General features: G+C 55.7%; 1 protein-coding gene across 2 annotated transcripts; it reads left to right on the top strand.

The window, feature by feature from the left end:
* The first annotated feature begins 16862 nt into the window (after positions 1 to 16862).
* UPP2 (uridine phosphorylase 2) lies at positions 16863 to 24701 on the top strand. Of its 2 annotated transcripts, XM_005519940.3 has the most exons (7): positions 16863 to 17009; positions 17568 to 17685; positions 18810 to 18968; positions 21476 to 21590; positions 22156 to 22365; positions 23583 to 23729; positions 24413 to 24701. In XM_005519940.3, the coding sequence occupies exons 1-7, from the start codon at positions 16984 to 16986 to the stop codon at positions 24559 to 24561; spliced, it is 924 nt and encodes a 307-aa protein (XP_005519997.2). In that variant the 5' UTR covers positions 16863 to 16983; the 3' UTR covers positions 24562 to 24701. The 2 variants fall into 2 exon arrangements, with proteins under 2 accessions (XP_005519997.2, XP_014104980.2); XM_014249505.2 differs by lacking the exon at positions 17568 to 17685 and having other exon boundaries at positions 16886 to 17009.
* The last annotated feature ends 221 nt before the right edge of the window (positions 24702 to 24922 follow it).

Here is a 24922-nt window from a genome sequence, read left to right as displayed (position 1 = left end):
GGGCGGCGGCTCCGCTGACAAAGGAGCGCGGGCGGGGCAGCGCCCGCACCGGCAATGCCCGCGCGTCACTTCCGCCCGCCGCCCACACAGCGCCCCCTGCCGGCGCCGCGGGGACACGGCGGGGCCGCTCGGGCACAGCGGCCTCGGTTCGGGTTCGGGTTCGGGTTTGGTTCGGGTTCCGGTTCGGTTCGGGTTCGGGTTTGGTTCGGGTTCCGGTTCGGTTCGGTTCGGGTTCGGGTTCGGGTTCCGGTTCGGTTCGGTTCGGGTTCGGGTTCGGGTTCGGGTTCGGGTTCGGATTCGGTTCGGGTTCGGTGCGGGGGAACCCAAATCCCGTCCCGAGCCCCGGGAAGGAGGGACAAAAGCCTCCAGGGCCTGGGGGCGGCCAGGCCCCCCCGGCTGCGGAGAGGCTCCGGCCAGAGGGACCCCGCGGGCTCCGGGGCACTCCCCGCTCCAGCAGGGCCAGCCCGGAGCTCAGGGCCCAGCAGCGCATCCCTGTGTCCCTGAGAACCCCGGGAGGAGCCTGCAGCCCCTCTCTGGGCTCTGCTCAGGGCTCCAGCAGCTCCAGCCCCTCTCTGGGCTCTGCTCAGGGCTCCAGCAGCTCCAGCCCCTCTCTGGGCTCTGCTCAGGGCTCCAGCAGCTCCAGCCCCTCTCTGGGCTCTGCTCAGGGCTCCAGCAGCTCCAGCCCCTCTCTGGGCTCTGCTCAGGGCTCCAGGAGCTCCAGCCCCTCTCTGGGCCCTGCTCAGGGCTCCAGCCCCTCTCTGGGCCCTGCTCAGGGCTCCAGCCCCTCTCTGGGCCCTGCTCAGGGCTCCAGCAGCTCCAGCCCCTCTCTGGGCCCTGCTCAGGGCTCCAGCAGCTCCAGCCCCTCTCTGGGCCCTGCTCAGGGCTCCAGCAGCTCCAGCCCCTCTCTGGGCTCTGCTCAGGGCTCCAGCAGCTCCAGCCCCTGTCTGGGCCCTGCTCAGGGCTCCAGCCCCTCTCTGGGCTCTGCTCAGGGCTCCAGCCCCTCTCTGGACTCTGCTCGGGGCCCCAGCAGCTCCAGCCCCCCCCCGGGCTCTGCTCAGGGCTCCAGCAGCTCCAGCCCCTCTCTGGGCTCTGCTCAGGGCTCCAGCCCCTCTCTGGGCCCTGCTCAGGGCTCCAGCAGCTCCAGCCCCTCTCTGGGCCCTGCTCGGGGCTCCAGCCCCTCTCTGGGCTCTGCTCAGGGCTGGGCACTGCCCAGGGAGGAGTTCTGCTCCTGCGCTCGCTCCCTGTCCCGGAGCTGCTCCAGGCCCTTCCTCAGCCCCAGGAGCTCCTGTCCCTGCTGTGCTGAGGATCCAGAGCTGGACACAGCACCCCAGAGGTGCCTCAGAGGCCTGAGCCAAATTGCAAATATCCTGGTACAAGACTGATGTGCTCAATTTTATAAAAAAATAATCTGACTCCAATTCTCACACCAAATTCATAAAGTAGTTATTGTCACATTGTAATTTTTAAGGTTGAAGGTGCCGTCCTTCATCTTGAAGCTTTAACCTTCTCTCATCCACCACAATTAATTCCCCAAAATCATATATTCTTCCAACCGTAGTACTTCAGTCATAGAAGTCATAGAATCCCAGGATGGTTTGGATTGGAAGGGATCTTAAAGCCCATCTTGTTCCACCCCCTGCCATGGGCAGGTACATCAAGGTCACCACGATGCAAACACCCTGACTTTGGGAGGAGCCGATGTCCCTGTGCCAGCTGCACTGAGCCAACATCACCTGGAAAGGCTTCCTGGAAAGGCACAGGCTTCCTCCTAAGCGGGAAAATGAAGCAGATTTCCAGAATAACTGCATGTAATTACTGTCAACAGAGCTCTTACATTATGACATGATGGATTAAGTACATGACATCCTACATTTTAAATAAGTCTGAACAAATTCTGACCGGCCCAAGCACATGAGAAATTCCCAAATGCTGTTGTTGACCTGATGCTCCCCATAGGTTCTGCCCAGTCCCACAGGTGTGCGCCGCAGCACCGCTCTGTGATTGCCCAGGGCACTGGTGGCATGCCAGGGGGACACTGCGGGGCACTGGGGAGGACAAGTCCCACCACCCCAGGGCTCAGACTGGTGACCCCATTCCCTCAGCTGTTGCATTCCCTCAGGATCAGCTGGGGCTGCCCTCACGGTCCCCGAGCCCTGCCCTGCACGTGCCCCGGGCCAGGCCGTGTCTGTGTTCCTGGGCACAGCTCTGCTGGCTGGACACGGAGCCCTGCAGGCTCCAGCAGCCCACAGCAGCCAGGGCCAGCAGCCAGCAGCGCTTCCTCCGTGGCCGGGCACGGAGCCCCAAGGCTGCCAAACCACCACCTGCAGCTGTGGAGGCCCAGGCACCGGTCTCCTCGAGAGAGAGACCACTCCAAAGTCTTTTAGACATTGGCAGGGGCGCCCCAGGGAGATGGTGGAGTCCCCATCCCTGGAGGTGTTCCAGGAGCTGCTGGACGTGGCACTCGGTGCCCTGGTCTGAGTGACAAGGTGGGCATCAGGAACAAGTCGCACCCGATGATCTCGGAGGGATTTTCCAGTCTGACCCCTTGTGATTCTGCTCCTGTGTCACAAGGGACATGGTTGTGCTTTTCCTCCACATATGCAGCACTTCCAGAGCAGCGGCATGAGCATCTGCCAGACAGGAGGTGAGGAACTCAGAGGAGCAAAACGGGACTTGGAGGTAGGCTGGGACAGCATGGGTAGCAATGCCAGCTGTGGTGCCAGGGCAGGAGGCGAATGCTCGTTCCCTTGGGAAAAGGCAGGTGGATGAAGGGTTTGGAAAGTGCTCCCCATGAAGCTGCTTTGTGCATACAGCCTATTTATGCACAGCCCTCCAAATGGGGCCAGGATTTGACTCACTATGAGTAATAGGAATGTTTTAAACAGAGAAAAGAATACTAATTCCCTTAAAAATACAAATAGGTCTACATTTGGCTCAACAGCACAAGGCCAGTGATTTTCCACAGTGTACTGCCAAGTAGCTGAATGTGACATTCAAGTAGCTCAAGTGTAGGTGTTCCTAGGGAGAAAACACAGCTCTAACAAGGACCATTTTCCTAAAGAGAAGACTAAAGGTTGGGTACCTAATACAGCTTTTCAAAATTGAACCGAACAGCTACGTTTCCAGAAGTGCCAAGTTTCCCTTGAGGCCCCACAGGTGGTGTTGGCAGCCAACACTTCTGAACACCCACCTGCTTATTTGCAGCCCAAAGCCCTTGTGCCAGGAGTGGCCCATGTGGCTCCCCGAGCTCCCAGGAAAGGGTGACACTGCTGGGCTAGGAGCCACCCCTCACCAATGCCTGCGGGGCTCCCAGGAGACACGAGGAGCCGCATGGGTTAGAAGCACTTTGCATGAAAAGGTTTCTATTTTACATCTGGTAGAAGAATATGAATTTTGGAAGCTGTCATTGAGTAACCCACGCATGGCTCACCAAGGGACAGCTGTTGCTAAGTGCTCATTCACAGCCACGGGGGGAACCAGTGCTGGGAACTGGAATTAGGCAGCTCCTGCCCACAGCCTCCTGTAGCTGGATCACATACAGTTTACATGCCACTGATTTCTAATTAATAGTGAAGCAGAGGGAAGAATTAGGTTACTGAAGTAATCTCAGCATAATCTATAAACAGGGATGTTTTTCTGTTCTTCTGAATTCCATTTCTTATTTATCATCATAAGCATCCTTACAAATAAATTTGCTTTACAAACAGTTCAAGGTTTTTTAAATTATCTTTTCTATAGGTAACATCATTTTTGATAGGAAATTCCAGCTGTAAGTTGAATTTCATCTGTAATAATGTTATCTGGGGAGAAAACCAGGGCTGCAGTCTGAGAGTCATGACAAAGTGTTTGGGTTAGTGGCTGGCAGTGCCATGTCAGAGTCAGAAGTGCCAGTTCTGAGATTTGGGGAGGATCACAGATCTCTGTGCCTCAGATGCCGTGCTGGCACACTGAGGGGAGTAAAGCATCTGGCTTGTCAGGTATTTTAGAATCCCCCAGGAAAGGTGGAGTGAATTTGATGGGGATATTTGTACACAGCTGATGTTCCACAGATTTGCAAAGGAGTAGAGTGTGATTGAATTTTGGGTCTTCCAGTTCCCAGGAGGAAAATTCGTGTGGCTTTCTCTGTGCTGGAGAACAGCCTGGAACTTCCTGGAAAATGTTTGCATTAATCAGGTGTAATAATGGCACGGCCATGTGAAAGGAGCACTGTGGGCACAAATTGCCACCCACAGACATCAGAATAAATACATTAATGTTATGCAAATACCGTGGTCTTCAGCAGTCTGTGGGCCCCAGAACACAACACACACAGAGCATACCTTGAGCAGGGCAGGTTCACCCTGTCATCCTTCCACACACAAAACCCTCCCAAGACAGCAAGTACAGCAAAATCGGGCTTCTCTGTTTTGAAACAATTTCCATGGTAACTTGAACTGCCTTGGTTCTTCATAAATTCTGCCTCTCTCTGGAGCAGCTGGGATTTCAAGTCAGACCACTTTGCAATGCTCTGGGAGAGTAGAAACAGCTCACGCAGCTGAAAGATGCCATGGAGGAAATGTTTCAAAGAGGGGGCTGCTGGACCCCAGGCCCTCATTTGGAAAAACCAACTCCCTTTGGATTCCCGTGCCTCTCCAAGCTCTGCGGGACGTGAGCGCCGCCCCAGACCAACAGAGGGGAGCAGGCAGGGCTGGGGGCCTGGCCCAGGAAAAAACAGCAAACAAACACCACTAACACTGTTATTCCTTCTAAAATACACAGTAAAATATAATTTTGTTGCAGCGCACCAAACGAGGCTGTGCATGACAAAGCCAGCCTGATAATTGCCTTCAGAGCTGCTGAGGTTTTTAACTCTTTAGCATTATTAACATCAGCACATAAAGACTTTGCTTATATGCTCGAGGTGAGCTGTGGTACAGAAATAATAATCCAGGTGACCTTCCAAGCTGCTGCTTGCCATGAATTATTTTCTTCTGCTTTGAGGAAATTTCTAAATATATATCTGTATATATGCAGACAAACAAGCAAACCTGGCAGTTGCAACGTAGCGAAGTTGCATCACCACCCCTCCTAGCACAGCAACTGCCCTAGCACAGCTGCTGAGAAAACCCCAGGAAGCACTCAGGTTTGAAATGAAAGAGCTTGTTCTAATATTTAGCTGTGATAAATGTGACTGGGAGTGCATGTATTCCATCAGGCATCTGTGAGTCAGGCATGTGAGTCACAGCCGGAGCCGCGCTGGGGCTGCCGGAGCAGCCAGGGAGGCCTGCCCGAACAGCTCCACGGCATGCAGAGCTCCCATCACTCCCCCAGGCCACTCCAGGAGCGTGAGGACAGGATGGGGACGTGCCTGCTGTCCCAGCAGCTCTGGAGAGGGCCTCACCCCGAGCACCTTCCACAGCTCTCCTTTTTCAGGTCCTTACCTTGTGCGCGTCTTTACATCACCAACCCCGTGGACTTCGGGGCATTGGGGAGCCAGGTGCAATTCAGCGTGAGCACAGAGAGGAGAACCCAGCTCCAAGTAATTAACAATAATGTATAATTGCTACCAATTTGGTTTTACACAAATTACACGGTATTATTAAATTAAGCAGACCATGTTCTTGCATCTGAGCGTTAGCAGCATAACTCATTTTCATGCCATTTTTTAAAATAGCACTGGTAATTAGTCCTGTGCTTTCCAAGCCCATCACATGCAGGGCTTTGTTTTCAGCAAAACACCCACCAAAAAGTGCTCGAGTTCTCTAATTGCAAAGATTCACTTCACAAGGCTGCACAGTTCCTTTCTGCTCTGGGTATTATTCAGGAACAGCCAACTAGAATTTATTGAAATTATGCTGAAACATAAACGATGAAAACTACTCCCCAGCTGATGGGGGAGCCTTTGCAGGCCAAGGTTCTGTCCATGGGAACTGTCACAACAGAGTCACCGGGGATCAGGGTGGCAGTGCTGGTGTGCTCATTCCATTTCAAACTCCAAACGCGGGACACGGAGCAGCTGTGCCTTGGGCTCCAGCGCGGCTCCTGCGGACTCGGGGTGCTGGTGAGCCGCTGGCTGCCCTCTCAGTGCCCTCTCACTGCCCTCTCAGTGCCCTCTCAGTGCCCTCTCAGTGCCCTCTCACTGCCCCCTCACTGCCCTCTCACTGCCCTCTCGGTACCCCCTCACTTCCCTCTCACTGCCCTCTCAGTGCCCTCTCAGTGCCCTCTCACTGCCCTCTCACTGCCCTCTCACTGCCCTCTCACTGCCCTCTCAGTGCCCTCTCACTGCCCTCTCAGTGCCCTCTCACTGCCCTCTCGGTGCCCTCTCAGTGCCCTCTCAGTGCCCTCTCACTGCCCTCTCGGTGCCCTCTCGGTGCCCTCTCACTGCCCTCTCACTGCCCTCTCAGTGCCCTCTCAGTGCCCTCTCACTGCCCTCTCACTGCCCTCTCACTGCCCTCTCACTGCCCTCTCAGTGCCCTCTCAGTGCCCTCTCACTGCCCTCTCAGTGCCCTCTCACTGCCCTCTCAGTGCCCTCTCAGTGCCCTCTCAGTGCCCTCTCACTGCCCTCTCAGTGCCCTCTCAGTGCCCTCTCAGTGCCCTCTCACTGCCCTCTCACTGCCCTCTCAGTGCCCTCTCACTGCCCTCTCAGTGCCCTCTCACTGCCCTCTCACTGCCCTCTCAGTGCCCTCTCACTGCCCTCTCAGTGCCCTCTCAGTGCCCTCTCACTGCCCTCTCAGTGCCCTCTCACTGCCCTCTCAGTGCCCTCTCAGTGCCCTCTCACTGCCCTCTCGGTGCCCTCTCGTGCAGCCCAGTGCAGCCCCTGCCATGGTGGCACCGTGGCCAGGCTGAGCCCTCTCTCGCCCACACTGGTGTCCCCAGTGCCAGCCCCGTGTCCCGCCGGCCCCGCTGGCGCAGTCACCCCCGCTCCTTCTGCTTGGCTGGGAAGGAGCTTTTTTTGGCCTCTGCTTCTGTCATCTGGCATTTAAATGTAACGAGAGCTCTCGTTGCTAACATTTATAGCAGCAAAATATTTAAGTTCCAGGGCTTGTAACACATGTTGTTCGTGTCCCCGTGCCAGGCCCAGCTGCGGGGTCCCAGAGCCTCCCCTGGCTCATTCGCGGCCGTGCCAGAGAGCGCACACCGGCCTGGGCTGGGCGGCAGCGGGCGAGCAGGAGCCGGGGGTGGCCGGGGAGAGCCACCGGCACCGGCACCGGCACAAGCACCGGCACAAGTACCAGCACAAGCACCGGCACCGGCACCGGCACAAGTACCAGCACAAGTACCGGCACAAGTACCGGCACCGGCACAAGCACCGGCACAAGTACCAGCACAAGTACCAGCACAAGTACCAGCACAAGTACCGGCACCAGCATCAGCATCACCACCGGCACCAGCACCAGCACATCGCGCTGGGGCTCCGGGACGGCTGCCGTGCCGGTGCTGGCTGCACCCGGAGGGCCGGGGGACAGTGTGCGGAGCTGCTCCGTGCGGCGGGGGAGAGGAGGAAGGAGCAGAAGGACGAGGCTCAGTCACCGGCAGCAGCGTCAGAGGGTGCTTCAAAGCGCCTGATTCAGCCCCGCCTGTGCCAGGGCGAGTTTGGACGCTCCTGCCGCTCCCTCTCCAGCCCCGACAGTCAGCCCACAAAAGCAGCCCGAAGCGAAAGGAGGAGAGCAAGCTCAGCCCGCCGTGCCCGCCCGGAGCCGCACGGGGCCCTCGCCGCCTCCTCCGAGCCCGCCGTGCCAGGCTGCCCTGGGATGCTCCTGCTTCCAGCAGGGAGCAGGGCAAGAGGACTCGGAAGCAGAAAGCCCCAGTCCCACAGCCATCTAATAAAGATGTTCCTGGCTTTTGAAGAAGCCTAAAGCCCCTTCTGCTGTTACCAAGGGGTCTCTTCCTCCTGCTCCTGTTCTATCTACCCTGTGCTACAGTAAGCTCACGGAGCTGGTTTGATCCACCAGGGCACAGCAGGAGAAGGACAGCAGTGGCTCCCAGCCTGGCCCCAGTGGCTTAGGCTCATCCCAAAGCCAAAGATCCTGGACACACTGGACACCTCAGGGGCTGTGCAGAACAAGAGACACTTCTGACCCTTAGGCCACAGCAAGCACCTCGAGATGCAAACGCCAAAGGCTCGGCCAGACAATACAGAAAGAAAGAAATCCTGGTTTTTAAGCCTGCAGGTTTTTGAGCCAGTCTCCAGTTCACTTTCCCTGGGGTTGAAGGAAGGGAGCCCTCACCTCTGCAGGAGCAAAGCAGGGTCCAGCAGCCATCTCAGCCTCCAGCATCTTCTCCCACTTGTCTCTCAGAACTCCCCACCTCATGTGGGCTCAGGAGGGTCTCATCACCTGCACCTCTCTGTAGCAGGCTGCTTCTGCTTGGAGATAGTGGACAGGTTCTGAGCTGGAAAACCATATTGAGTACTTTGGAGCAGCCTTGACATGTGCTCTTCTATCCTGACAGCAGACACAGGGGAAAGGAGTGGACTGCAGACTCAGGAGGGAGAGGAGGTGCTGGATGTGTGGTCTCAGCCTGATAGCTTCCAGCAGAAGCTGGAAGGACTTCTTCCAGAAGAAGGCAGAAGAGGCAGGACTCTGCTGCCTCCATAGCACAAGGAATGGGGTCAGAGCAGGAAGGGACACAGCAGCTGATAGGGAGGACAGGCTGAGAGAGCAGCAGCCATAGTGAGGACACTTGGCATCATTTTGTTCTCCTAAAGCCAAGCATCAAGTTTATTTCCCTCTCCAATAGCTGATTAAGAGGCTGGTTAGGGGAAGACAAGTAATTAATCGTCTGACTTGGGACAGGGAACCAAAAACTGCTCACTGTGATGCTTCTGGACAGCTGCAAAGGGACAGAGAGAGAATGTCTGTCAATACTGAAGGTGACAGAAATAACCCAGCAGTGTATCAGAGGGCAGACATCCAGCACAGCCAGTGTGTGCCATGAGATGCTGTTGTATTTAAATAAACCACTTTGGGAGGGCCCAGATTTCTTCAGTTCTTCTGTGACTGGCATGGCTGAGAGCAGAGCCTGACTCGTGTCCTTCTCGCAGGGTGAGCCCAGCATGATCCAGCTGGCTGCAGGGTCCTTTCTGGGAGCACAATCCTCCTGTGGGATAAGCTACAGCTGGAATGTGGTGTGGCACATAGCAGGGTGCTGCTGCCTCAGCTCAGCTCCAGGGAGAGCTGGGTGAGGGGATGGGAAGCAGGGACAAAGTGCTGTGTAAACATTTCCAGGGCTGGGCAGCCACAGCTTCTGTGGGCAACCTGTGCCAGGGCCTCACTACCCTCACAGCCAAGAATTTCTGCCTAATGTCTCATCTAAATATCTCTCTCCTCTTTTAGTTTACACCTTGTGTATCACAAGAGACTCTGCTAAAAAGTTTGTCCTGAGCTCTCCTGGAGCCCCTTCAGGCCCTGCAAGGGGCTCTGAGCTCTCCCTGGATCCTTCCCTTCTCCAGGGGAACATTCCCAGCTCTCCCTGGATCCTTCCCTTCTCCAGGGGAACATTCCCAGCTCTCCCTGGATCCTTCCCTTCTCCAGGGGAACATTCCCAGCTCTCCCTGGATCCTTCCCTTCTCCAGGGGAACATTCCCAGCTCTCCCTGGATCCTTCCCTTCTCCGGGGGAACATTCCCAGCTCTCCCAGCCTGGCTCCAGAGGGGCTCCAGCCCTGGAGCAGATCTGGGCTCTTCCCAGCAGCTCCACGTCCCTCTGCTGTCGGACTCCAGGGCTGGGGCACCTCAGGTGGGGTCTCACCTGAGCACTGGGGCAGAGGGGCAGAATCTCCCCTCCCCTGCTGCCCACGCTGGGATCAGCCCAGGGCACGGGGGTCTCTGGGCTGCCTGCAGACATTTCCAGGTCGTCTCCAGCCTCTGACCCCCGGCACCTCCTCCTGGTCCTTGGGGTTTCGCTGGCTGTAACCGGGCGAGCCGCGCTCTCCGCAGCCCCTCAGCGAGGGCTCCGTGCTGCGATGGCTGTTAAACATCTGCCAGGGCTGGCTGCATTCTGCCTCTGGGAGGAGTTTGCAATGACGCCAAAAACAAAAGGGGGAAAGGAATTCTGCCTGTGGCCGCTGCATGGAGAAACGTTTCCACACAAGGTGGCACCTGTCTCCTTCCTTCCAGTCCCGAGCTGGAGACGCTGAAAGGCGCCTGGAAATATTCTCTGAACGTTAACTCCTGGTAAATAGGATGCAGAATCCTTCATTCATTCCCTCCTCAGCCATCGCTTTCCCCTGGGCACTCAGTCAGGCACCGCAGGAATCGCTGCCACAGTCAGCGCCGGGGCTGGGCAGCAAGGAGCGGGCAGCAGGGATGGGGTGACAGCAGCTCCACTCTCTGGAGAGGCTCTGGGACACACGGACACCCACCCGGAGCCTCCCAGCAGCAGGAGGGGCCCGGGGCCTGCAGGAGATCCCTGCCCACTCCCCGCACTGCACATCCCACTGCAGATGGGCAGAGGTTTATGTGCTCCAGATCTGCCCTGGGCTTCATCGGACAGAGATTAGTGCTTTGTGCCCGTGATTTAAATCACAATTAAGGTGCTTCAGAACATCTCTTCATACACTCTGCAGACCACTGCAAGCACTGCTGACATAAGAAGTGCTTTTGCATTCCCATGCAGGATGCTGGACAGGTCTGCCTTCCACTGCAGGGCTTTGTTTCTAGTCCTGACCTTTCCACACAGGAAAATGCGCAGTATTGTTGAGTACTAGAAATGCAGCATAGCTGGAACAGCTCTGGCATCGAGCAGTGAGACAGTACCACACTCACAGGCTGAGGAAGGAGCTGGGCTGTCCTGCCCTGTGCCCTTGGTACCTGCACAGAGCCCACTGGGCACCCACAGGACCCCTCAGCCCAGCACAGAGATGCTCCAGCTAAGCATCTCCTCTGGCAGCACTGCCAGCAGCGCCATCCCAGCCCTGCCCCAAGGTGTGCACACCTGAGCACGGTGGTTTTAAACCTGAAAAACCTTGGTGAAGCATGGAGGTGCCAAATCCCTTACTTGCATCAAGGTCCTTGGTCCTCAGAGTTGCAGAGAAATGTAGGGATCTGTCTTAAAGGCTGCAAGAGACCACTGATTTTCATGTGATGATTTTTAACCCCTATCATGCTTCCCCCACCTGTCTCCAGCTCCATGGTCTCTGCCTGCCCAGTGCTGGCCCAGTGACCGAGGGCTCAGGCTCCCATGCTGGTGAAGCAAGACAGCAGGTCAGGGAGGGGTGCAGGACAAACTCACCCTCTCCAGTCTTCCTGGAGGAGAAGGAGAAAGGACACAGGCACAGAAAACTTGATAAACACAGGGAAAAATAAAGGAATTGTTTGAAAAAGGAAAAAACTCGGACTTCAAGCCTGCTTTGTTTACCTGGGTGCAGGGAAGAGGGAGGAAAGGCAGGGATGGTTTTGCTGAGGTGTTCCATGTATCTCTACAGAGCACTGAAATGCAGAGCCAGCACCAGCAGAACCAAGTGCCTCCTCTGGAACCAGTATTTATTCCCTTTAGCTGTTTCCATCTCAATAAAGTTGGATAAAGTAGGGTCTGGATGCTTCATTTTGAAATAGTGGGGACAGCGTAAGTCTGCCCTTGCATGGAAGCCCCTAATCCCCCATGGAGCAGGAGAGTGTCAGAAGAGCCGTGCTCAGTGAGCTCAGATCCTGACAAATCCAGCACATGAGGTGATGCAGCAGCTACCACCAACCCACCACACTGCCAGGGCTGAGGACCACCTCATGCCATGCTCCAGCCCTGCTCCAGCTGTGGGCACTCCACCGGTGCGGGGCACATGGCAGGAGTGTGCTTTGGGGCACAGTGCTGGGGCTCAGCCACCCAAGCCCCACATGTTGGGAAATTGTTCCTCGTCCCATTTCTGAGACGTGATTTGGCTTGACAAGCAGCATGGCTTTATGAACTGTGCTCGGGCCTTGCGTCATTTGCGTTATTGCAGCTGAAATCTCCTCCCAGCCCTCCCTCCTGCCTGCATCCACAGGCACCAGTGGCTGCAACAGGCACCCACAAGCCCAAAGAGCAAAAGACAAGAGGATAAAAATACCCATGTAAGAAAAATAAAAGAAAACGGGGGAAAAGAGCCCAAGGCACCATCTGGATTCAAAGGCTGGAGAGCAGAGAAGCACCAGGCAGGAAGGGAGCAAGAAGAGAGGTGCTGGCTTGCAGGTTCCGATTCTGTGTCTGCTCCCAGCACAGCCGGTCTCTGGAGCCACATCCCTGCTCTGTCTCAGCAAACTGGGCATTTACACAAACCTCTGTGGGTACCTCCAGCAGGCAATAGCTCACACATCCCTGTGGGGTGGGAAGGGCTGGAGCAGCTCACCCATCCCTGCCGTGTGAAGGGAACAAAAAGCAGCATGGAGGAAGGCAAGGGGGAACCTACCCCAGAGAGGATGAGAGGTCCCTGTTGCTGAACTGCCCCACTCTTCATCTTCCCTCTCACTTCAATTTTATCCTGCCTGGAGGCACAAAAGGAACTCAGCAGTGGGAGAAGCGAGATGCCAGAAGCAACATTTGCTGCTGAAGTGGATCCATGTGGGGCCATGGAAGGAGTCTCTCCAGGACATGCAGCAGCAATCCATGTGGAATCAGGCAGAGCCGGGACAGGACCCCTGCTCCTGCAGCAAACCAGCACCAACCCCAGCCAGGAGCTGCCTTTAATCCCAAGCAAAGCCCTTTTCCCAAGGCATGTGCGGGGCCAGCCTGGTGCTCCTTGAGCCTGCAAGGGCAGCCGTGCGTGGCTGCCACCCGTGTCCTCACCCCGCGGGAGCCCAGCAGGGCAGGACGGCCAGGCACAGCCCCCCGCCTGCCCTGGCAGCTCCGGGCAAATCCCTGCCTGTTCCTAGGGTGAATCCCACATGCCATGGGCAAGGCTGCAGAGAGGGAATGGTGGGAAAAGTCACGGAAAGTCACTTGTCCCCAGCTCTAAGGAGCATTCCTGCAGTGGAGCGGCTGCACTCTCAGCGCCTCCTTCGGAGCGCCACGGGACTGGCACATCAGCAGCTCCCGAGTAAATCCTCAATAGCGACACAGGTCAGGCAGCTGATTTCTGCCTGAAATAAATGGCTTTGCGGTAGTGCTTCCCCTCAGGGGAAACATGTCCTGACAAGCCGCAGTTACTCGAGTGCCCCGAGGGTTTGTGGAGCCTGGTTGCTTTGGAGAGTGTTTTACTGTCTGCTCCCAATGCCAAGAGCAGCTTTATACCAATAATAAACAAGGCAAAACATGAAGCCAGAGCAAACAGCTGATAAAAATACACATTTTGCTGCCTGTGCTCGCTTTTGTGGCTCCGCAGCACAGGGCGGGTAAGGGCAGCAGGAAATCTTTGTGCTGCTGGCACTTGGCCTTCCCCCTGTGGGGTAAAACACTGCCCGGTGCTTCTGCTGCTCACCCGTGCCGACTGCCAGGAACCATCGCTGGAGGAATGCACAAGGCATCCCTCGGACTCTGAATGCTCATCTCGGATTGTGAATGCTCATCTCGGACTGTGAATGTTCATCTCGGACTGTGAATGTTCATCTCGGACTGTGAATGCTCATCTCGGACTGTGAATGCTCATCTCGGACTGTGAATGTTCATCTCGGATTGTGAATGCTCATCTCGGACTGTGAATGTTCATCTCGGATTGTGAATGCTCATCTCGGACTGTGAATGCTCATCTCGGACTGTGAATGCTCATCTCGGACTGTGAATGCTCATCTCGGACTGTGAATGTTCATCTCGGACTGTGAATGTTCATCTCGGACTGTGAATGCTCATCTCGGACTGTGAATGTTCATCAGCTCTCTGCTGCTGAAGCAGAGCTATGAGGCTGGGCACAGGCTGTCGTGCCCTGCCGGGGGTGCTGGAGGAGCGCACTCCTGAGACGGGCAGCAGCTGCCCCTCCTGCCCAGCCCGAGCTGCAGCCTGCTGCACAGCTCATCCATCGGGGCTGAGCTCCAGGCTGCTGCACAGCTCATCCATCGGGGCTGAGCTCCAGGCTGCTGCACAGCTCATCCATCGGGGCTGAGCTCCAGGCTGCTGCACAGCTCATCCATCGGGGCTGAGCTCCAGGCTGCTGCACAGCTCATCCATCGGGGCTGAGCTGCAGCCTGCTGCACAGCTCATCCATCGGGGCTGAGCTCCAGGCTGCTGCACAGCTCATCCATCCATCAGCAGCTCCAGGGAGCTCCAGCAGCAGCAGCAGCACCGCAGGAAGGAAGGCAGAGCCGAGGCGAGCGGAGAAGGAGCTGCCGGGGCAGAGCCTGGCAGGACACGGCGGGTGCGAGCTGCCTGCCGCGCACAGGCTGCCATCGCTGTCTGCTCTAAAATAGCATTTAACATGACAAGAGGTGTCGGATGGGCAAGAGCTGGCTCTCCCCAGCTCTTCCCTTGCCGAGAGCCTGTCTACGCTGCCATATGTCACTCTGCCGTATACTTCATCGTGCTTTATTTGTCATCCTCTAGCACATATGGTAACAGCTCCGCTGCCTGGCACTTGGAGAGGCTGGATTTAGCTCTGAATCAGGCACAAACAAACACTCACTTGGGGCAGTGCTCTTTGCTTCTCACCATCCCCACCTCCCCATGCTGCCTCGAGGAACAGGCAGGCAGCTGGGCTAGATCAGCACTGCAGATCAGCTTTTAACTGATGAAGCATTTTATCTCAGTATTTTATCCTATCCTAGTCCATTTCCTATTCTATTTTATTCGATTAAACTCTATTTGTGTTATTCTATTCCATTCCATTCTGCAGCCTCTGCCATGGCAAGCAGGAAAGGTAGGAAAAGAGCAGCCACAGTTCAGTTTGGGATTTACTTTAAGCCATCACAAAGAAGAACAACCATGGGGAAAAATAATCATGGGTGAAGGAACCAAAGGTGAGGGACTTTACATGCTGGCCAGGCAGGGAGCTGACCCTGAAACCTGAATGGCCATGGTGGTGGCTGCTGTCCCTTCTCTTCAATGCCACTTCTGGGAAGCCAAAAGCACAATTCAACCATTTCTCTTGGTGCAATCGTGTTTACTTAAACAGAACACGCTGGTTCCTTTTACCTTGGGCACGGCAGGGACAAACACCACAGGAACATTGCTTGCCCATCAATTCTCAGCCTGACATTCCACACAGAGCTGTGGCTCCAGGGGACTCTGTCCCTGCTCACTCAGCAGGGCCACCCTCCAAAATCTTGCCCCTTTTGCCAGCACAGGGGAGGTCCCTGCCTGGGGCTGAGCACACCAGGGGCAGAGGCTGCAGCGGGGCAGGGCAGGGGCTTTGCTGACCACAACACAGGGATGTCCCAGCTGCCTGTGCTGGAACACCATTTTCCATAAGAAAGTATATAAGAAGTTGCTCACGTCCTCGGGAAAATTGTTTTATCATGGGATGGTTTGAACCTTCTGCCTCTGTTCCCCAGATCAGGTAACTCTCACTGCACATGACTGGAAGCTCTCCATGGAGCCCACTGCACAATCCACTGTGTGCCTGAAATCACAGCAATCACACTGAGTGACTTTGGCAGGCGGGTGTGTGCAGCCCCAAGGAAACTTTTTTGTGCCCCTTGCAGAAATCTGGTGCTTTCTGAAAGGGAAAAGAGTCTCCAGATCCTTATTCCTGAGGAGTGCTGTGGAGCGTCAGTAATAAGTCATTTTTGGCAGGCATATGTGAACAGCATCCAGGGAGGGAGAACTTCATCACAGCAGAGAAATCCTTCCAGCCTGCCTTTGGTATGACTCCAGCAAACCTGAAATATCCCTGAGAGCTCTGCTCCTTCCCCTTCTCAGAGCTATCCTGACCCTGTCTTGGGTAAGGTACCAAATTTACATGTTCCCAGGCCACTGGCTTGCAGTGTTTCCTTATTTTTATACCGGGTTTTGCAATTTATAGGGTTTGGATGGGCAGAAGAATGGGCATTTGCTCAGGGAAAGGCTTCCCCAGTTAGAACAATTTCTGGCCCTCCTCTTTAGGAAAGCAGGACCCTGTCACTGCCTGAAGGCAGGGAGCAAGTGAGCCCCACACAATGTGTTTTCACCCAGTAATTAATTACCTAGGGCTTCTCTAATTATCAGAGCTTCCACTGACAATTCCCAGAGACCAACAGCAAATGCCAGATTCTGCCCCTCCAGCAGCTGCCTAAAATCCCTTGCAGGGCAGTGCCTCCTGTTGCTGGGACAGGAAGCAGGACAGTGTCCCCAGTGTCCTGCTCCCACAGGAGCATCACACACTGGTCCCACAGCCCCACGGGCACTCTGGCTGCCCTGGACTGGGACCTGTGCAAGGCTGCCCCGGCACACTGCACCCTGCCCTGACGGGGCTGAGATGGGGCTGGGTGAACCACGAGAACCAACAGCGCTGTCTGGGCATTGCTGAGAGTGAAATCAGCCTCCCCAGGCCAGGCTGGTGGTCCAGAAGCTGTTCTGAGCAGGGCTGGGGGTTTCCTACAGCCCAAATTCCATTTTGCGCACTCCGGACAAATGCAGGGATGTTTTGGATTTGCACCTACTGGGGCCAGAGAACAGCTCAGCCGGCAGAAGTGTCCAGGCCAGCAGCAGTGGCTGGGCTGTCAATGTCCTCCAGTCCCCAGGGCCAAGGAAACACAGCCCAGGGTGGCAGCATGGCAACATCCAGCTCAGACAAACTCCCCAGGGTGCACATGTGCAGCCACATGCCCAGTGCCCACTCCACCGGCCAGAGGGCACAAGGTCACTGGCCAGAGAGCCAGAAGGTCACCAGCTCCAGCCCTAGGGCTGCCAGTCAAGGTTATTGGTGACGCACCTGCCCAAAAAGCCAGTCTGGGAGGAACCGTGCCAGCCGAGGAGGAGCCTTGGCACCCGAGCGAACACGGGAGGGGCAGGGGGACACTGGCCACTGTTGACCTTGGGAGTGCACAAAACACAGGAGGTACTTAAGCCCCTGCAGAGCCCCTTGAAACCTCTTCTGAGCTCTAAACCTCCACAGCTGAGGACACAGGCAGTGTTTTCCTTACCTTGTTGGCAGGGTATCGCTTTCAGCTGACTCTGGTGGAGCCGCTATGACTGAAACAACAGGTTACTCGGGGTGAGTAACAGGGGAACGTCTGCATTTGTTTTAATAAGAGAAGAAAGGTTTAGTTTAAGGCTCATTTATAAAACTAACCTGCATTGTTTGTTGCTTCCCATCTCTTACAGCAGGTGGAAAGGGATAGCAAGCTGGTCTCTGGCTGCCTGCAGTGTCTGCACTCAGCCTGCCAGGCAGTTATTTGGGACAAGCTGAAATCCTGGTTTGCTAAGAGCTTAGTAAACTGTCACATAGAAAATAGCACAGTACATCACCCCTGGACATTGCTGGCAAAACCCTACGAAGGAAAGAGCTAAGGTTGCCATTGACAAAATTGATACATAGAGACATATTTTTTGCCAAATACATAAATATAATAACAGACATGTCAAAGAGGTTACCTGAAGCAGCTGGTCCAAACACCACACACAGCTGGCTTGTCCCTTGTCCCTGTACCATCCCTTGTCCAACACCAGGGCTTGTGGAACTTCCAGACTGCCCTGTGCCCACTACTGCCTGTCCCCCTCCCTGTGGGCACTGCCTGGTGCCCCAACCCATCTCCCCCTTGTCTCCCTGCAGGAGTGGGCTTGTCCTTGTTAGAAACCCACACCTGGACTTGATGGAGGAGGACGTCCTGTACCACTTGGACTTGGGAACCAAGACACACAACCTGCCAGCAATGTTTGGGGACATAAAGGTAAAGAGCAGGTCCAAAAGCAAGGCAGCAGCTGCCCCCTGCACAGGCTCTCCAGCTGGGCATCCCATGGTGCTACCAGCCCGCGCCAGGGCCCCGCTGCTGCCAAAGCTCCCGCGGGGTGGGGTCTGGCTGCTCAGCTAAGGGACTCAGCAGCAAAGCAGCCTGGGCAAAGAGGTTGTCTGTCCTGGTTTGTTTGGGCAGAAATTACAACAAAAAATTACCCTTTTAAAAACCTGTAGCTCTGTAAAACCTGATTTTGGCTCCATGTTGGAGGACAGGGGGGGCATTTGTCCAAAGCATCTTGATCATCGTGTACTAGAGACAAGGGAAAGAGGATGTCATCATTTTTGGCTGAGACCTGCTGTCAAAACTGACTTGTCACGATGGCATTCTCTTTCACGTCAAACCAGAGTCTTTCCCTACTCCTGTGGGGGAAGAGCCTTGGTGCCCAGGGCCAGAGCAGGCTGGCACAGCACAGCGTGGGCTCCTGCTGCCCTGCACCCTGGCAGCAGGATCAGCAGCATTGCCCTGGCAGCTACACACTCATCCTCCTCCTGCCTTCAGCAAGAATATTTTCCTTTAATATGTAAAATTTGTCCTTTTTACTCCCTGACTTTATGGCCTCTGTGCCATCAATAGTGCTCACTAATTGCAGTCAGCCTTGTTCATAGAATAAATTAACCAATTTGGGTTTGCTTTGCTTTCAGTGGTGATACTACCAGCTCAAATTTGCTGATTTATTTTGGATTTTCTTGCCTAGGACTGATACCCAAGTGTATCTTGCTACCTAAGTGTATCTAGCTGTACCTATCATGTGCAGCTGTATGGCTGCCCTGACCCAGGGTACTCACCACCCTGCCAGTGACAGCCTGGGTTTCACATTAGCTCCTGGTTTTGTGACCCTCAGTCGTTCCAATGTCCCTTGACTGATGATGATGAGGAGGAGGAGGAGGAGGAGGAGGAGGAGGAGGAGGAAGCAGCATCCCGCTGCTTTCTCTGGGACGATGTAGCTGGCACAGCCACCACCACCACATTCGGGCTGACTCGTGGTCCATGTTCCAGCTCGGTACCAACACTGATATTGTACTTTTGTAAGTGCCAACACACTGATATTTCCCCTGCAGTTTGTCTGCGTTGGCGGCAGCCCGAACAGGATGAGGGCGTTTGCGCAGTTCATGCAGCGGGAGCTGGGCCTGGCGGGTGACGGGGAGGACGTGGCTGACATCTGTGCAGGGTCGGACCGCTACGCCATGTACCGGGCAGGGCCCGTGCTCTCCATCAGCGTGAGTTCCACACCGTGCTCCGGGGCCAACCAGGGCTGCTGCTGGTGCTGCTGGTGCTGGTGCTGGTGCTGCTGGTGCTGGTGCTGCTGCTGGTGCTGCTGCTGCTGGTGCTGCTGCTGGTGCTGCTGGTGCTGCTGGTGCTGGTGCTGCTGCTGGTGCTGCTGGTGCTGCTGGTGCTGCTGGTGCTGCTGCTGGTGCTGCTGCTGGTGCTGCTGGTGCTGCTGGTGCTGGTGCTGCTGCTGGTGCTGCTGGTGCTGGTGCTGCTGCTGGTGCTGCTGGTGCTGCTGGTGCTGCTGTTGGTGCTGGTGCTGCTGCTGGTGCTCCTGCTGGTGCTGCTGGTGCTGCTGCTGGTGCTGCTGGTGCTGGTGCTGGTGCTGCTGCTGGTGCTGCTGGTGCTGGTGCTGCTGCTGGTGCTGCTGGTGCTGCTGGTGCTGCTGCTGGTGCTGCTGCTGGTGCTGCTGGTGCTGCTGGTGCTGCTGGTGCTGCTGCTGGTGCTGCTGGTGCTGCTGGTGCTGCTGTGGGTCCCACAGCTACGGGGCCCGTCTGCCCTGGCCACTGGCCCAGGGCTCACACGACCTCTCCCTCACATGCCTTTGCATCCCCCAGCAGCTTTTTGCCTCTTTCCACTCCTCAGCCACTACTGGCACTCTCAGCCATGGCAGAGCTGCTTCTGCTTGAAGAGCATTCCCCAGCACGTGCGCTCTCCGTTTGGAAAGTGCCGCATTAACAACAGACGTGCACATGTTCTGCTCAGCTCACTTTGGGAGGCAAAACCACTTCTCACCACACATGAACCATGAAACGTTGCTGGGAGTATCATGTTGATACAAGCTCTAAAAGAAAAAACTGGCCTTATTATTGATTATTGTTTTAGAGCAGGATTTTTGGTACTGAACAGAGGAAAAAGCAAACACAGGCTGTGCTGGGGAGCACTCCCACCCAAAGGCTTGGTCCTGACACCATTTCTTCAGGCACAAGATTAGTCTGAAATGTGACTCACAGGAAATGGAATCATTCACACAACAGAGATCATGTTTTGTTCCTCTGACAAAACCAAACCAATCCTGACGAAGGAAATCAAGCCTGAGGGAATGAGTCTGAAGGGATCCAAGGGGGAGAACCACCACAAGATTTGCTGTTCCCCAGCCTGGCAGCAGCAGTGACACAGCCAGAAGGAAATCCTCCCTGAGCTTGTGGCAGTGCACCAGCTTTGGCCAGTGCAGGAGGGGACACGGGGCAGAGCACATGGCCGCCCTGAGAAGCATCATGCAGAGCAGCTGCCAACATCAGGCTTCTGCAAGTTGCTTAGAAACACAACTGAGCTCAAACATACGGGGGCAGGAACACAGATTCCAGCTCTGAATATTTACAATGAGAATAAATTTTTTAGGCATTGGTGAATAAGCCAGGCTGATGTTCCAGAATAACAACATGTAAAAAGGTTTCATATTTAAAACATGATACAAGGCAAACAGAGCATTGGTCTCACAGACAAGAGAAAGGAGACAAAGCAACACAAAAACTGTTGTTTTTGTTGGCTGTGTACCTTAACCAATGGAGCTTCCATACATGCTTCCTTCAGGTGTTTGAAGATGACAGCTAAACCAAAAGATATGAGGCATTTTCAAGACGAAAAACCAAACTCCACAGCACCAAACACTTTTTGTACTTAAAAGTTAAGCTAGGAAAAGGATGTTGGTCTAGCAGTGGAGCAGAAGGCAGATGACCAAGCAAGGGAGCACTGGGCAGATGTATCAGAAGCCCCAGCAGCTCCAGGCCTGCAGGACATCTGCCAGCAGCAGCAGCAGCAGCAGCAGAGGTGGGAGTGGGGCTGCACGGTCCGTGGAGGATGGGAACAAGCCAGTGCCAGCAGTGGGGAGCCAGTAGCCAGGCAGGTGCTGGGAACAGAAGGGCAGCAGGGCAGGGAATCTGAGCCAGGAAGAGGGACAAGCAGTCTGCAAGGCACACAGCAAACACCTGACCCTGAAGCCTGCCTCACCGAGGGACACAAACCCTCCCGTTGTTCTTTGTGCCCAGCAACGTAGCAGAGATGGCTCCAGCACGGGGTGAGGACAGGCTGGAAGGCACATGGACAAGCTCAGGTTGTCCTCATTGAAATTCACCACTTCCAGAGCATGAGCAGGACACAGCAAAGTGCGAGTCAGCATGTGGTGTAAGGATTGGCAATGCATGGGGAAGGTCTTGGAGCATTCAGATGTTGGGATGTATTTGTGGACCTTCCTTGAAGGACAGGCACCATCTGTGTGCCCACACAGGGTCCCCGGGGATGAACACCAGCTCTACTGACTTGAGGAGCCTTTAATGCATCAAGGGGAGGAAAAGAGGTTAAAAAGACCCCAAGATGTCTCTTCCCCCTCAAAAAAATTGCTATTGGCATCACCAGCAGAAGAGGGCACAGCATAACCCTGAGCTCGTTGCAATCATGTACCTGTCACCTGCTGCAGCCTTCTGGGGACTGATGTTTCTCTTTCCTCTCCTTCCAACAGCATGGAATGGGCATCCCTTCCATTTCCATTATGCTTCATGAGCTGATCAAACTGCTGCACCATGCAAAATGCCGGGACGTTACTATTATACGCATCGGTACTTCTGGGGGCTTAGGTAAGCGATTCATGGTCTTTCTTCAGAACAAAAGAGCTATTGTTAAAAAGAACTCTCAGCAATAGGTCCTGCAGTTCTGAACTGCAGCATTTTATCAGGTCACTAAATATCAAACACGGTATTTTGTTTTGGGTTAAACCCAGAAAACTTGTAGTGAGTGGCTTGGCAGAGTGCACATTCTCAGAGTGTACAAAGGCCTTGATTCCACTACAGCCAGGTGTCACTTTCCAAACAGAAAGCATGGGTTAGTGGTGGCCCAAATGAATCCATGTCCCCTGGCTGAGGCAGTGGTGCTGCCCACGCCTGCACAAGTTGGTGGGGGGTACACGATCTCTGACAGCCAGAAGCAGCTGAACTCCTGTCACTCAGCACATTCTCACAATCACTTACTTGTGCTGATTCTGTACATTTTACTTCTACACCTGTACTCCATGAATTTCAATTATTCTCTGATACCTTTACTCACTGAAGAGCCCCACAAGCACACACAGATCTCTTGGATCTTCCTATTGTGCTGAAGTTTGGCAGCAGGACACAGGTGTTATGAGCTCTTCCATTTCCACAGGGATCGAGGCCGGGTCTGTTGTGATCACTGACACAGCCGTGGACTCCTCCTTCCAGCCACGCTTTGAGCAGGTGGTGCTGGACGATGTGGTGGTGCGGAGCACCGAGCTGGACAAGGACCTTGCGGAGGAACTACTCGCCTGCAGCAGGGACATTCCCGACTTCCCCACGCTCATTGGCCATACCATGTGCACCTACGACTTCTACGAAGGTAAAACCTGCTTTGTCCTTCCCCACCACATGTCATGCCAAGTCTTTCCCTCTTCCTTGGACAAAGCTATCCAGGGAACCCAGGCCCCAGGAGCACTGCAGGCAGAGAGCCACGTGGGGCTGGGGGCCCAGGCAGAGCAGGGGTACCCTCAGAACACACAGTACCACACAGTACCTCTGTTTGCACCTTGCTGAGTTTGCTGCCAAGCTGCTCCCCTACAGCAAGATGTCACTTCAGAACTACCAAACACTAGGAAAACATTAGGTTGCCTGTGAGATTTCCATAAACAAACTTTGGTTACTCTGGAACCGTTTCCTTTGCAAAATTAAATGTTGATTGCAGAGTAGATGAAACATAATAAATGAAGAATTAATAATCTGAGCGCTATTTATAAACCTTTAGATCTGCTTGCAGATGCAGCCATCTGTGTATTGCTCAAGTCCATATTTTATTTAAACAAAAAGCCATTTGAGAGGATTAAAGCAGGAGCAGCAATAAACTGAAGGGCAGTCCCAGGCTGGCCCAGCCACAGGTGAGCATTTTCCTGCTCCACGGCATTCAGCCACTGCGAGAGGAGGAGCTGCATGGGGCAGAACAGCCAGAGCCCCTGAGGGGTGAGAGGAGAGGGTCGGGGTGCCTGCCCCCACTGAACCCAGCGTTAGTCCTGCCTGCAGCGGTACCTGCAGCTGCACTGGGGGAGCACCAGTGCCCTGGGACCAGCTCCCCGACCAGCACCGGTGCTGCCCACAGCAGGAATGCCTCTGCAAGCAGCTCCAGCTTCCATCCACAGCAGCACCTGCAGAAAAATTAAACCCACATTAAAGGGGTTTCTTCTCTTCAGTGTTCCCATTTGGCACAGCTTGTCGTACCTCTTCTACAGTCAGCTGGCATTTTTGGGATTTAACCTGGCAGGCCTTCACAACGGATATGCAGCAATGGCCTGTCCCTCAGAGCACAGCATCCCCTGGTACCTCCCAGCTGTGGGCTGACTCGACCTTCTACCAGTGCTGAAACCTGCAGCATTCTCTCCCCTACACAGAGATGCATCACGCTGGCTTTAACAGTGAGGGGAATACAAATAAACCAGCTGCTCATAGGAAAACTGTGTGGGCCTCAGACAGAATGTGGGCACTGCTGGACTTCCCATTTGCACTTAGGCCCTGTGTCCCATGACCCCATGCACAGCCAACAGTGATGGTTCTCTGCTTCCTTTCCAGGTCAGGGGAGATTAGATGGTGCATTATGCTCTTTTTCCAGTGAAAAAAAGTTGGAGTACTTAAGGAGGGCTTATGACGCTGGCGTGAGGAATATTGGGATGGAGTCCGCAGCATTCGCTGCCCTGTGTGGACTGTGTGGCCTCAAAGGTGAGTCCTGTCACTTCCACCTCCTCCCCACGCCCGGGCTTAACCCCCTCTAAGGGTCCTGTTCAGTGACAGAAAGCCAAACACACATCCTTAATTACTTTATCTAGAAAAGGACGCTAAAGCAATTTTCATAGCTCAATAAAAGCCAAGCATTAGAAGACCCGAGTGCATGCTGGACAAACGCACAGCTTGCTCCCCTCACACCCCTCCTGGCCCTACAGCAGGTCCCGGCCGTGTGGCGCAGTCCCTGGGGGGTTTGAGGAGCAGAGCCCGGGGCGGCGGAGCCGCGCTGCCCGACTCCGGCCGGGAGGGCCGGGCAGCAGGGCCGGGCAGGAAGGCCTGGAGGGCCGGCGGGGGAGCCGTGAGGGCAGGGCAGGAGGGCAGGAGGGCAGGAGGGCAGGAGGGCAGGAGGGCAGGAGGGCAGGGCGGGAGGGCAGGGCAGGGCAGGGCAGGGCAGGGCAGGGCAGGGCAGGGCAGGGCAGGGCAGGGCGGCAGGGCGGCAGGGCGGCAGGGCAGGGCGGCAGGGCGGCAGGGCAGGGCGGCAGGGCGGCAGGGCAGGGCGGCGGGGCAGGGCGGCAGGGCAGGGCGGCAGGGCAGGGCGGGAGGGCGGCAGGGCCGGCGCGGGGGCGCTGCTCTGCTCGCGGGGCCGGGCCGTGAGGTGACCGAGCTCCGCTCTCCTGCAGCCGCCGTCGTCTGCGTGGCGCTCCTGGACCGGCTGGAGGGGGACCAGATCCGGGCGTCCCACGAGGTGTTGTGGGAGTACCAGCAGCGGCCGCAGCGCCTGATCGCCGCCTTCATCCGCAAGCGCCTGGGACTTTTCCCCACGGCCTGACGGTGACGGCCCAGGCACGGGGCTCCGCGCCGGGAGAGGGACAGCTCCGGGCCCGGCCCGGCCCACGGACCCTGCTCCGGGAACGGGAGAGCTCCGGGCCCGGCCCGGATCACGGACCCTGCTCCGGGAACCGGAGAGCTCCGGGCAGGAGCGGCCGCAGCCAGCGGACACCGCGGGGCGGGAGCTGCCGGCCTGAGCGCGGCTGGAACCGCACATGGGACACGATCTGCACTGACCAGAAATTCAGGCTGTGGAACAGAGCTGCAGGTTCCTCACTCCTGGCTCAGCCGCCCTAAAGGACTGTCCTGTTAAGGGCACTCCTGCCCACAGCGATTTTCCAGGAAGGAGATCCCTTTGCTTT

Source organism: Pseudopodoces humilis, chromosome 8, assembly GCF_049639895.1.
Source record: "Pseudopodoces humilis isolate 2021_Gansu_Grassland_sample_001 chromosome 8, ASM4963989v1, whole genome shotgun sequence".
NCBI classification, from domain to species: Eukaryota; Metazoa; Chordata; class Aves; order Passeriformes; family Paridae; genus Pseudopodoces; species Pseudopodoces humilis.
The sequence above is the reverse complement of the archived record's forward strand: the minus strand, read 5'-3'. Positions and strand labels throughout refer to the sequence as shown.